At 46.6% G+C, this 12,818-nt stretch overlaps 2 protein-coding genes across 3 annotated transcripts in view; one reads left to right on the top strand and one right to left on the bottom strand.

Annotated features, from left to right (window-relative positions):
• ACSS2 (acyl-CoA synthetase short chain family member 2) overlaps nucleotides 1-12,818 on the top strand; it is a 91,459-nt gene that overhangs the window by 48,254 nt on the left and 30,387 nt on the right. The window contains exons 16-19 of one of the 2 annotated variants that reach the window (XM_049650927.1): nucleotides 674-742; nucleotides 1,080-1,256; nucleotides 2,004-2,078; nucleotides 2,222-3,394. In XM_049650927.1, coding sequence (XP_049506884.1) covers nucleotides 674-742; nucleotides 1,080-1,256; nucleotides 2,004-2,078; nucleotides 2,222-2,349 — 449 coding nt within the window. In that variant the 3' untranslated portion in view covers nucleotides 2,350-3,394. Of the gene's footprint in view, nucleotides 1-673; nucleotides 743-1,079; nucleotides 1,257-2,003; nucleotides 2,079-2,221; nucleotides 3,395-12,818 lie in introns of those variants that run through there. The other variant, XM_049650928.1, reaches the window with a different exon arrangement.
• The window catches only part of GSS (glutathione synthetase), a 24,586-nt gene continuing 15,309 nt past the window's right edge, over nucleotides 3,542-12,818 (bottom strand). The window contains exons 8-12 of the mRNA XM_049650929.1: nucleotides 10,575-10,641; nucleotides 7,183-7,377; nucleotides 6,697-6,778; nucleotides 5,069-5,258; nucleotides 3,542-4,090 (exon numbers count right to left, since the gene is read on the bottom strand). Coding sequence (XP_049506886.1) covers nucleotides 3,967-4,090; nucleotides 5,069-5,258; nucleotides 6,697-6,778; nucleotides 7,183-7,377; nucleotides 10,575-10,641 — 658 coding nt within the window. The 3' untranslated portion in view covers nucleotides 3,542-3,966. The remainder of the gene's footprint in view (nucleotides 4,091-5,068; nucleotides 5,259-6,696; nucleotides 6,779-7,182; nucleotides 7,378-10,574; nucleotides 10,642-12,818) is intronic.

Below are 12,818 nucleotides of genomic sequence, written 5' to 3'. Positions count from 1 at the left end.
TTTCCGATTCTGTGTCTCCCTCTCTCTCTGCCCCTCCCCCGTTCATGCTCTGTCTCTCTCTGTCCCAAAAATAAATAAAAAACGTTGAAAAAAAAATTTAAAAAAAAAAAAATGACAGATATCTCACAATTTCTGAGGATCAGGAATTTGTTAGTGGCTTTGTCAGAAATTCTCATTGAGAGTCTCTCATGGGTTGCAGTGAAGCTGTTGGTTGGGGCTGCAGTCATTTGAAGGTTTAATTGAGCCTGGAGGACCTGTTGCCAAGCTCACTCATGTGGCTGTTGGCAGCAGCCCTCAGTTCCTCACCTCTCCACAGGGATACTCATGACATGGCAGCTGACTTCCCCCAGAGCATATAATCTGAGAAAATGCCACCAACATAGAAGCCACGGCGTCTTCTATAATCTAATGTCAGAAACGACATCCCATTACTTCTGCCAAATTCTGTTGATCATGCAGACTAACCCAAGTACAATGAGGAAGAGGACTACACAGAAGTCTGAATATCATCAGAAAGTGGAAATCAGTGTGGCTATCTTGGAGGCTGGCTACCATGGTATAGAAGCAGGAAGATTGTTAGGAGACTACTGCAGTGGGTGTAGCAGTTTGATAATATGGATCGTGTACCCTACTGTGAGGTATTTATCATGTTTTGTATTTCTTCTCTTTCCAGGCTGCCGACGGGACCAGGATGGCTATTATTGGATCACTGGAAGGATTGATGACATGCTGAATGTATCTGGTGAGGGCCAGGGACTGTTTTCCCTTCTCATTAGCACTACTTCCCCAGCAAGTCCCAGCCAAAGCCTTCCAAGAGAACCAGGATGTCCTTGGCCAAACCATACTTACAGTGCAGCATTCAGTTTTGGGTAGAGGTTTTGGAGGAAGAGTTATAAACACTGGAATGTGCTTAGAGGAGGGGAACCAGGATGGTGGGACAACCAAAGCAGATCATGTGAGGAATGAATGAAGGGGCTTCCCCATTTGACCAGACCAGGACAGCCCTCTAGGCACAGATGGAACAGGGGCTGGGGTAGAGCATGGGATCTCTCTCATGGCACTTTCTTTCCCTTGACAAGGACACCTGCTGAGCACAGCAGAGGTGGAGTCAGCACTTGTGGAACATGAGGCTATTGCAGAGGCAGCTGTGGTCGGCCATCCTCATCCTGTGAAGGGCGAATGCCTCTACTGCTTTGTCACCCTGTGTGATGGCTACACCTTCAGCCCCACCCTCATCGAGGAACTCAAGAAGCAGAGTGAGAAGCCTCCCTAAGCAGGGACTGTAGGGACTGTCCTGATGGCCAAGTTACCACAGCAAGTTGTTGGGAAGAGGCTAGAGCAAGCTGCCCCCCAAACTATAAACCAGATCCTAGGGGGCCTTCGGGGCTGATTGCCACCTTCCCGTTCAGTCTCCTCTAGTCTCTCCACTAGGATAATAATGGCTGACATTTATAGAATTCTCTTTGCCACCACTGGGCTAAGTGCTTTAAATGCATTAATCCATTTTATACCTATAATCACCACTGTGAAATAGATCCTATTGTTACCTCATCCTAAAGATGAAGAAATTGGAGCTCAGAGAAGTTAAATCACTTGCCCAAGGCCACACTGCTAATAAAGTGGGATTTAAACTCTAGAAGGTGGATTCTTAGAGTTGGAGTTCCATGAAGGAAGATTGATACGAAATGAGATAGTAGAAGTGTGTTGAAAAGAGAGAAAGACCAGGTGCCTGGGTGGCTTAGCCGGTTAAGTGTGTGACTCTTGATCTCAGCTTAGGTCTTGATCTCAAGGTTGTGAGTTAAGGCCCCATGTTGGTTGGGCCCTGCACTGGGCTCCACACTGGGCATGGAGCCTACTTAAAAAAAAAGAGAGAGAAAGGCAGTGACTCTAAGAATGATTCTGTGGGCAGAGCCTTGAAGAGAAAATAGGTGGGGAACAAAGCCATGGTTTTGGGAGCCTGGCTAATGATACTGAAGAAATGCTTAATGATTTGTTGGTTACAGTTAGAGAAAAAATCGGCCCCATTGCCACACCGGATTATATCCAGAATGCACCTGGCTTGCCTAAAACCCGCTCAGGTATGTTCAAAGGCCTCAAGTGATTGGGTTTGGGATTGGCCAAGGCCTAGTGGTGGCAGAATGTGTGTGGATGGAAGCCATTTTGGCAGGGTTGGAGTGGGTCAGTGCTATCACCACATAACCAGAAGGCTGTGGTCCCCTAGGGAAAATTATGAGGCGGGTGCTTCGGAAGATTGCTCAGAATGACCACGACCTGGGGGACACGTCTACTGTGGCTGACCCAACTGTCATCTGCCAGCTCTTCAACCACCGCTGCCTGACCATCCAGTAAACAAGACCCTGCCCTTCACCCAGGCTTGCCCCTGCTTGGCTTTGCAAAGTTTTCCCATCCTCCCTGCCCCCATCCAGGAGTACTGAGGGCCAGTGCAGACCCATACCACTGTCTGGGACTGAGGACCAGCTTTGCCCCTGTGTGGAGGCAACTTCCTGTGGTTGCCAGATAGATAGGACATGGCCCAGGTTAGCATCAGCTTGCTGCTGAGCCCCTAGACTTTAAGAGCCCTTGGAGCCCAGAACAGGACCTGAAGGTCATGTCCCTTACTCAAGTTAAGGATGTAGAGGGCAAGTGAGGGCCTAGACTGAAGCAGGTAAGCAGCTCTGTAATCCTGTCAGCTCTCTCAGGAAGCACCACTACTTATCTTGGGTATGCATTTTCCCTTAGAAATGCCTGTTTGTGAGTCCCAGAACAATTGATTATTATTTTTTTAAATACTTTTCTGGTTCTGTTCTGGATCTGAATTCCCTTTTGTGCCAGATGGCAGTGCTTTTCTGCCCATTTGCTTCAGGGGCTATGCAGGCAGGCTCAGTTTCCAGAGGGTTTTCAGATTATCTGCTGCTTTGCTGGAGTAAATGTGTTTTGTTCTTAGGGCCAGAAGAGCTCATCTTCCTTGTCCTCTGTTCCCATCCTTCCATGAACAGTCCTTCCCATAAGAGACACTCTCAGATGAAATTCTTCTTGCTCCAGTCATGCTCAGGCCCTATGGTTATAGGAATAAAGTCTGTGACCTTAAGAAGGCAGTGACTTGTTTTCTTAGGTGTCTTACAGACTGTGTACTTGCTAGCTGTTCTGATTTGTGTGGGGGATGGGAAAGGGAGTGGTTTTCCCCAGGCATACCCCAATATCCTATTTCCAGAACTTTTGGTTTGGGCAGATCTAGGCAGGGCTTCATTTATAGGCCCTTTGGCAAGCTCCTGAATTAAGCAGGAAAGCAACTAAAGCCAGTTCACACCTGTGATGTCCCATCATGGCTGCATTATTTCCTGAGCTCCTGCCAAGGGACCCTCTTCTCCGTATGATCCTACGGGAGCATTACTGAGTAAGCATTGGAACTTCAAGGTTCTATCCTAGGGTCTGGGGCTGGGGAGACTGATTATAGCCAAGTCATTTCCCCTGTTCTAATCCACTTTAAGTGTGCTGACCCAGATTATAGCTCCTCCCCCTCTCAAATGTATAAACCAAGGAATCACAGAATCAACAACGTAGTTTTATTTAAGGCAGAGGCAGGGAAATGCTATGCCCCTTCACTGCCCCTCTCCTACCTCTCAGTCCTATCCTAGGTCAGACACTGGAACCTGCTGAAAAGGCTGATGAGGAGCTGACAGGCAGTTGACAGGGTTATGGACCCTTACCTCAAATCAGCTTCCTTTCAGCTATACCCACACCCTGAGGATTTAGGGGCCTATAGATCTCACCTAAGGGAAACAGCTTTTCTGGTCCTCAGACGGGAGAGCTGGAGAAAGGACCCAGCATTCACCCTTCCCTGAACAGAAGAGACCAGCCTTCCCAAGGTGCAGGGAGGGAAGACCCTCAGAGGGGCTAGGTGAGGAATGACAAGTATGAGGGATAGAAGGTCTCTTGAGCAAAATCTGGGCAGGCTTGGCTGTGCCCTCACACAGGGTACGGGTTGTCCAGGACTGCCACTCCTGCTGCCACTCCACCATCTGCATGCTCAATGGCTTTGGTTCGAAGCAGATGTCCCACATGCTTGTTCATCACAAGTGTCTTTCCCTGCCTATAGAAAGGGGGACAGAAGACACACCACTCCATTACCAAGACTCAGCCCCCACAGCCAAATCCTTCCCTGGTCCCACGTGAGCAGTATATGAGTGACTGACTACACCCAAGAAAGTGCTAGGATTTTATAATCAGATCTGGGTTTGCATCGTTTTAGGGAAATTATTAGCTCTGTGTCTTTGAGCAAGTTACTCAGCCTTTCTCAATATCAATTTCCTCAATTTAAAATAGAGATAATAGCTCTCACTTTGCAAGATGGTCACGAGGATTAAATAAAGCAGGAAAAGCACTTAGCATGATGCCAGGCTCACATTTCATGTTCTGTAGCTGTAAGTTTCCTTCTCTCCCTCTCTGTCAAGATGGCTATGGTGGTAGTTGGGTTTGGGGGAACATGGCAGGCAGAGATGCTGTTAAGTGGTTAGAGGGAAGGCTCAGGTCAGGAGCATGGTAGGATCTGATATTCCTACTTTGCTTGATCTTAGATTGCATATTTTGCAGGAAGCGGTTTAAGGGACCAGGAACTATTCCTTAAAAATTCCCAAGTGGTCTTCTCTTCCTGTTTCTTTAGTGCTCACATCCAAACCAGGGGTCACTCAGTCTTTCAGAGCCAACTGATTATCCTCTAGCTGGCCCATCCCACCTTTCTCCAGAACCCCTGGTGGCCTGGAAACTGGACCCAAATTCTCTTCTTCCCTGGGGTCTCCTTATAGTCTAGGGTTACTTTCTCATACTTCTTGATACTACTTGGAACTTCCTTTATAGCTGCAAAGCACTTGTCATCTGGGCTTCATTCGATAGCCCTGTGGGTGGGCAGGTTTTGGGTCCTTGGCCTCATTTACTAGATAAGGAAACAGGTAACATGGCTAGGGACTCGCAGAGCTGGGACTGACGCCCAGGATTCTTGCTCCCTGTCCAGTTCTCCTCCCCAGGCTCACTTGGCTGACTGGCAAGGAGGAGACCCTCTTGACTGGCTCACCTGACATAGACTCCAAAGATGCCCAGCTCTGAGATGCACTGGACCACTCGGACAGGGCTGCCAGGCCGTAGCAGACAATTTCCAAAAGGCTCAGGTTCTATCTTCTCCATGAGGATGTAGGACGCCCTCTCCTCGCTGTCTTTCAGGTGCTCCAGGGCCTGCACCATCTCCTCCCCATATAGGTTATTACCTGCAATAACACTGGCCAGTCACCTTCGACCCTCTGCCTACCTTCTCCACTCTGTGCCCCCATTTCTGTGGTCAAGGCAGCAGCCTCAGTTTCTAACACCAGCTCAGTGAAGCCAGGGCAGGCCTGGCTCCCAAGAAGGGAATGTCACTTTAATAGGAGAGCCCTTTCTCACATAAGCAAACACACCTCACCACAGCATCCTGCCTTGGTTCTCCTACTTGTCTATGGTTTTCCTTCTCAGCCTCCCTAACTGGTTCCTGCTCCTCTTCAATGTTGGAATTACCAAGGAATCCACCTGCCACCCTGTTCTCTCCTCCATGAACACACCTCCCCCCCCCCCCAGGGAGATTTCTAAGGCTCCATCTATATTCTATGACTTGTTAACTCCCAAATCTTCAACTTAAGCTCCCTGTTCTTGACATTGCAGGGATACCCCATGGGTTCCCAAAACAAACTCAGCATGTCCAAAGAGAACTCATTGCTTCTGTCTTGAACCTGCTCTTCCTGGATCTTCCTGCTCCCAATAGGTGAAAGGCATCCTGACTCATATTTAACTCCTCCCTCTCCATTACCTGTCAATAACTCAGACGTGTCTCTTCAGTCTGTATTCTTACAATGTCATAGCCCTAGCCTAGGCCTCTACATTGCTCTTCTGGACAATTATACCAGCCTCCTCTATGATGTCTGTTGCCATTGTCTCCCCTCATCCAGGACATACTTTACCATGGCTGAAACATGGATCCTGGATCAGATGTGTATCCCTTTCCTCCTTAAATCTCTCTAATGGATTCCCACTACCCTTAGGATAAAATCCAACTTCCTACATATTTTTAATGGTCTCTATAATCATGTCCCAAACCATCTTTTCCAGCCCAAATCCCTGCCTCCTCCCATTTCTCATGCTGTACTCCAGTCTTACCAGTATTCATTAATCTCCAAATGTACCACACGTCCATGGACCAGTGCTTCTCCTTGAGGCTACTCCTTCTGTGTGGAATACTCTCCCTCCTTTTCCACCTAGTAAACTCCTACCTATCCCTTAAGACCAAGATCAAAACTCATTTCTTCTGGGTCTGTGGACAGACATGATCCCTGCCCTCAAGGAGTTCAAACCAGGCAGCAAGATATCCAACCTCCTGATATGCCCTATCCAACCTCCTGATATGCCCTATCCCACTTCCCCACAATCTGGTCACAGGCACCTCAGACTAAACTTGTACGAACCCTCCAGTTACGGTTAATCAGGTCCCTCTGTGCTCAATATCACTTGATCACAGGGTCTTCTGGGACATTGTCCAAGGTGAAGGCCTGTGTCAGTTCATCCTATGTCCCCTAGAGCCTGGGACTGTGCCCATAGCAAGTGTGACTCAGCATTGGTAACAGCCTTCTTGCTCACTTCCCTTCCACTGAGCAGCCCTACCAAGGGGGAACCACCTACCTCCACCCTCTCTCTGGGGCTTTAGCACGAACTGGCTAGGGGAAGCAAGGGCCTCAGTAATGGCCTGGTCCCCTTCTTCACCCTGGCAGGAGGCAAGAAAGCAGTTACCAGCAGTCTTAAACCAGGGGCAGGAGCTACGGTCCTGCTGGTTGTGCAGAGCAGCATCAGAGGAATAACAGGAATGAGGCTAGATGCTACTATCTGGATGTCACCCCCAACAAACCCCTGAAGGCAGCAAGTACAATGAAAACAAGCTTTCTCTGGCAACAGTTCAGGGCTCCACAGTAGGAGGCATGGAGAACACATATAGATATTCCCCAATTCTTGCTGTCCTCCTCAGCTCCTTCCTCTTTCCACCTCTTATCTGGATCTCTACCTTTGTTGAGGGAGCTTACAATGGACTCCAGCCCACTACCAGCTCCAGCCTCCCCAATACATTGAATTCTGGGTTCCTGCTGTGGTGGAAGAAAGAGGCAGCCCACACACCATGTCCAGTGAGTAGAGGCCAGCAAATGTGGCACGGAGGCGGGCCACAGTCTCAGGCTGGCCAGGGAGCAACATCTCCAGCACACCCATTCTGCTCAGCTCCTGCTGCACCTTCTTTGTCCCAGCCAGCTGGGTGGCAATATCTGGGCACTTAATAGCACATGACCTCTCCAGCAGCAGGCGTGCTTCCCAGTTCTGCAGAGGGAAGAAAACAAAAGTAATTCTACTTCATTTCACTTTGGCTGACTTTTACTGAGCATCCATCAGATGCCAGGTATCATGCTTTCTTTCTTCACATTCATCATCTCCCAGGGTCACTGCATCTCTTTGTAAGGCAGATGTGGATTCTTCCAACATGTAGGATTCTTGCCCTAGGGAGCTCACAGTTTAGCACAATGGTACATGACTATAATTAAAAGGGAAATAACAAGATAAGGGCATAGAAAAGTAGATGAAGAGGTTTGAAAGAGGTGAGACACTTGTGTATGAGCTCAGCTTCCTACTGTACTTCAAATAAAATCTAAACTCCTTACCAAAGCTCACAAGACCCTGCAGGATCTGCCTCCTGTCCCGCTTTCAACCATGTCAATTTCATGACCTCCCTGCATCCCACTCTCACAGTCCAGCCATACAGGCCGGTCAGTCCTCAAACACACAGATGTCACTCCACCTCAGGGCCTTAGCATTTGCTGCTTTCCCCTCTGCCTGAAAGTCTTTTCCTTTTGGCTTTTCCAATGGATGATTAGATCCTTCTCATTCTTAGGTCTCTGCTCAAACCACCCTATTTAATGTGGGTTTTTCATAATTCGCTTATCTTTTCACCCTATTATTTTTTTAATTATTATTATTATTATTTTTAGTATTTATTTATTTCTTGGGAGAGAAAGAGACAGAGTGCAAGCAGGGGAGGGGCAGAGAGAGAGGGAGACACAGAATCCAAAGCAGGCTCCAGGCTCTGAGCTGTCAGCACAGAGCCTGACAAGGGGCTTGAACCCACGAGTGCGGGATCATGACTTGGGCTGAAGTCGGACGCCTAACTGACTGAACCACCCAGATGCCCCTTCACTCTATTATTTTATTCAAAGAGTTTCCCTCAACTAGAAAAAAAAAAATTTTTCTGTTTTTTCTTACTTTCTGATGACCATCTCCCTGACCAAAATGTGAGCTCCAGCACTTGTTTCTTTTGTATCCCCACTGTCTGACACAGTGCTCGGTAATTATTTGTTATTGTTGTTTAGTGAAGTGAAATTTGAGTAGTCAGGTAGGGTCTGACAGGTCAATAGGGAAGACACTCGGATTAGCAGAATAATTAGCAAAAGCCTGCAAGTGGGTAATCATAGGATGAATGGTCTGATGTGCTAAGAGTTTAGTGTGTGAGAGGCAGGTAAACAGCAGAGGTCCCCATTCTCAGACACTGGGGGATAACCTGTCCTTGAACTCCAGACTACATCAAACTGACCACAGCAGGATAAAGGCTAAGGCCTAAGGAGCAACATCCACAACCACCCATGCTGTCCTCCCTTTGATACACAGTTCACCTGCAGCATCTTTGCCTGGTCTTTACCAAGAATCTCAACCACCTTTGATGTTCCAGGCAGTTACTGGTGCCCAGAACATCAGAGATAAACCCAGAGAAGTACTCCATTTTGTTAAAAGCAGGGAAGCAAAATTCAGAGATGAGCAGGGGCATTCCCAACATCAACTAACAAGTCACTAAGCTTTGCAGATTTATCTTCAAATTCTAAACCTTGTGTGAGTTTCTCAATTCCCTAAATATGTCCTCCTCCTTATGCACAGACTTATTTCCCTGTTAGCTCAATCTCTTTTTAAAGTTTTTTTTTTTTTTTTGGCCCCTTCCTGGAGCCTGGATCCCCCAAATCCCCTGTCCTGGAGCCTGGATCCATTTTCCCCATGGACAGTTTTGTCTTTTTCTAGTCAGCAAGTTTCCACCACTCCTAACCACTTTCTAGAGGAAAGGACCTTCTACAGAGCTTCCACCTCTATGGAACTGTTGGGTTCCTTATTCAGCTGGGTCTTAGGGAAAATCCTATATTCAAAAAATTAAAGATCTGGAAGGAGCTCCCTCATTTTTTGAGTGTAGTTTCCTCAGCTTACAGAAATTGAGCCCATAAAGGGTCAGAAACCTGTCCATGGTCACACACAGGCAGAGCCAAAGGCTCATGACCCCAGGCATACTGATCATGGTATTTTCTAACTTATTTCTCCCGAGTGAAAGCAGGGCTTCTTAGCTTCTCCATACTATGGATTAGGGGCAGGCGGAGAACAATATGTTGGATATGCTAGTGGACCAAGAATCAGAAAGCCTGGGAACTCCCTGTGAGATCTTAGACAAGCCCCTGAATCTCTCCAAATCTTAGTTTCTCCGTCTGTATAATGGCAATAATTATATACCTCACACAGTGGTTGTAAGGATAAAATGAAATAATGGATGTGGAAAGTAATTTTGAAACTACATGGTAGGATAGCAAGATAAGGTGGTATCATCATTACTGTCATTAACATGAATGGACAGAAATACTTTCTAACACAGATAAAAGAGAAGTAAGAGTTGGCAGGAAGGAGCTGGTCAGTGGTATGGTGGAACTGGTTTGCATTAGCTACCCAGAGCTGATTGTACCCATCTCTGGGTTCAGAAATGTTAAGTAGGTCGGGGGCACCTGGCTGGCTCAGTCCATAGAACCTAAGACTATTGATCTCAGGGTTGTAGGTTTGAGCCTCATGTTGGGTATAGAGATTACTTAAAAATAAAAACTTTAAGGAAAAAACAAATGTTCTTGCTGAAGCAGTGAAAAAAAGAAAAGTTGGGTAACTTGAAATCGGCCATGATGGGAGTATACCATAGAAATCAGCAAATGCTACAAACTGGGGCTTTCCCCCTTAAAAAGATGACTATTTAACATTTTCCAGGGAGCTCCTGGGTGGGTCAGTCAGTTGAGCATCCAACATTGGCTCAGGTCATGATCTCACAGTTCCTGGGTTCAAGTCTCACGTAGGCCCTGTGCTAACAGCTCAGAGGCTGGAGCCTGCTTTGGATTCTGAGTCTCCCTCTCTTTCTGCCCCTCCGCCACTCACTGTCTCTCTCAAAAATAAACAAACGTTAAAAAAACATTTGCCAGTATATCCCTAGAAACAATGTGAATGGCTGAAGCAACATAGATACCTGAGGATTCAGAGTCTAGAAGACAGTGTGTAGAGAGTGATAGATAGTAAAAAGCTTGTGGGAGAATAAGAGGTTCCAGCAGTAAGTTCCCTGAGGAAGAACTGAGGGCAGGGCCCAGGGAAAAACCCAGGTTATTGTGATGCCTGAGCTGGGTCTCCAAGGAATGACTTTGGGTCCTAGGAGGCAGAGAATAGTCTAACAGAATACCAACCTGTACACTGTACTGACTCGGCATGTAGCCATCCCGGAAATAAACCACAGCAACTTCCTGGCCATCCCTAGAACACAGAATGGAGAATGCTGCTATGTTAAATTATAACTAATATAGTGATTCAGTATATTTCACAGTGCATCCAAATGAGTTTGTCCTCTTTGAAAGCCAGACCACACAGGCTGCCTAGTCAGGGGTTCACTGGAAGCAATGAAACTAGATACACCCATACCACTACTTCTTCCACTAAAAACATGAAGGTATGCAGTGAAGAATGCTTTAGAATATTCTAGATCTAGAGTCATTGTAGGAAGCCCACAGGGAAGCAAGAAAGCAACCAGAATCAAATCAGATAAATAAATAAAAAAAACATTTTTTTTTAATGTTTATTTATTTTTGAGAGAGGCAGGGAGACAGAGCACAAGTGGGGGAGGGGCAGACAGAGAGGGAGACACAGAATCCAAAGCAGGCTCCAGGCTCTGAGCTGTCAGCACAGAGCCCAATGCGGGGCTTGAACCCATAAGCTGAGCCACCTGGACACCCCAAGATAAATTTTTTTTTTTAAGTGGGCTAAAAATTACTGAGCCTCAGAATCATATTGCCATGCCTACCAAAACACGTTGCATTATACTACTTGAGGGCAGCCTGCGTGGCTCAGTTAAGCGTCCAACTTCGGCTCAGGTCATGATCTCATGGTTCATGAGGTCGAGCCCCTTGTCAGGCTCTGTGCTGACAGCTCAGACCCTGGAGCCTGCTTCAGATTCTGTGTCTCCCTCTCTCTCTGCCCCTCCCCCACTCGTGCTCTGTCTCTCTCTCTTCTCTCTCAAAAATAAACATTAAAAAAAAAAAGTAGCTGAAACCAGGCTGAGATTTTTTGAAATGGTAGGCATAAGGGTGCAGAGATGCAAAATTATGAGTCTAGCTAAGACACAGACTGTTTATTTATTTTTAATTTATTTTTTTTAATATGAAATTTATTGTCAAATTGGTTTCCATACAACACCCAGTGCTCATCCCAACAGGTGCCCGAGACTATCTTTTTAAAGACCTTCCCCTTTCTTTGGCTTATTTGATACTGTCTGGAAAGTAAATTAATGACTTTGTTATGATAAAAGCACATTTTGAGAAAAGTGGTACTATGAAATTTCATGGAGGTTCTTTTTTTTTTTTTTTTAATGTTTATTCATTTAACATCTTTGAGAGAGAGAGAGACGGAATGTGAGTGGGTAAGGGGCACAGAGAGAGGGAGACACAGAATCCAAAGCAGACTCCAGGCTCTGAGCTGTCAGCACAGAGCCTGATGTGGGGCTCGAATCCACGAACTGTGAGATCATGACCTGAGCTGAAGTTGGATGCTTAAGTGACTGAGCCACCTAGGGGCCTTTCAATGGAGGTCCTTAATTTTAAGAATCACAGATTAGGGGCATGTGGGTGGCTCAATCAGTTAAGCATCTGACTCTTGATTTCGGCTCATGTCATGATCTCAGTTTGTGAACTTGAGCCCTGCATCAGGCTCTGTGCTGACAGCACAGAGCCTGCTTGGGCTTCTCTGTCTCCCTTTCCTTCTGCCCCTCCCCTGCTCACACTCTCTCTCAAAAATAAATAAAACATTTAAAAAAAGAAGAAGAAGAAGAAGAAGAATCACAAATTTAAAAAAAAAACAAAAAACCAAAAACCTATAAAATTCCAGGTCTAAATATGTGTGTTGCAAACAATGCTACCCAACTAAGTGGTACTAAAGTCACTTGGTGGAAGCCCCCTGCAGGGGAGCATAAGGCCTGGCGTGGAACACAAATCCAGGCCCCATAATGTCTTGCCTAAGCTCAGAGAGAAGCTCCCAGATCAATCACAGAATGAGCAAGCTATTCCTCTTCCTCCCTGACTGCTCAGCCCAACTGTCCAGGCCTGATAGCTACCAAGAGGGGCAAGAAAGCTTTTAGGAGTCCAGGGACATATGAACACCAGGGTTATTTTAAGAAGGCCCTTATCAAGAATGTTGGTAGCTCTGGGGTGCCTGGGTGGCTTAATCAGCTAAGGGTCCGACTCTTGGTTTCAGCTCAGGTCATGATCCCAGGGGTCATGGGATTGAGCCCTGTGTTGGGCTCTGTGCTGAGTGTGGAATCTGCTTAGGATTCTCTCTCTCCTTCTGTCCCTTTCCCCCATTTGCACTTTCTCTCTAAAAAAAAGAAAGAAAAAGGTCAATAGCTCTGATACAACCTTTTAGAAGCAGAATATGACCAAGCC

The sequence above is a fragment of the Panthera uncia genome, assembly GCF_023721935.1.
Source record: "Panthera uncia isolate 11264 chromosome A3 unlocalized genomic scaffold, Puncia_PCG_1.0 HiC_scaffold_11, whole genome shotgun sequence".
NCBI classification, from domain to species: domain Eukaryota; kingdom Metazoa; phylum Chordata; class Mammalia; order Carnivora; family Felidae; genus Panthera; species Panthera uncia.
Note: the sequence above shows the minus strand (reverse complement) of the source record. Positions and strands in the feature narration are given on the sequence as shown.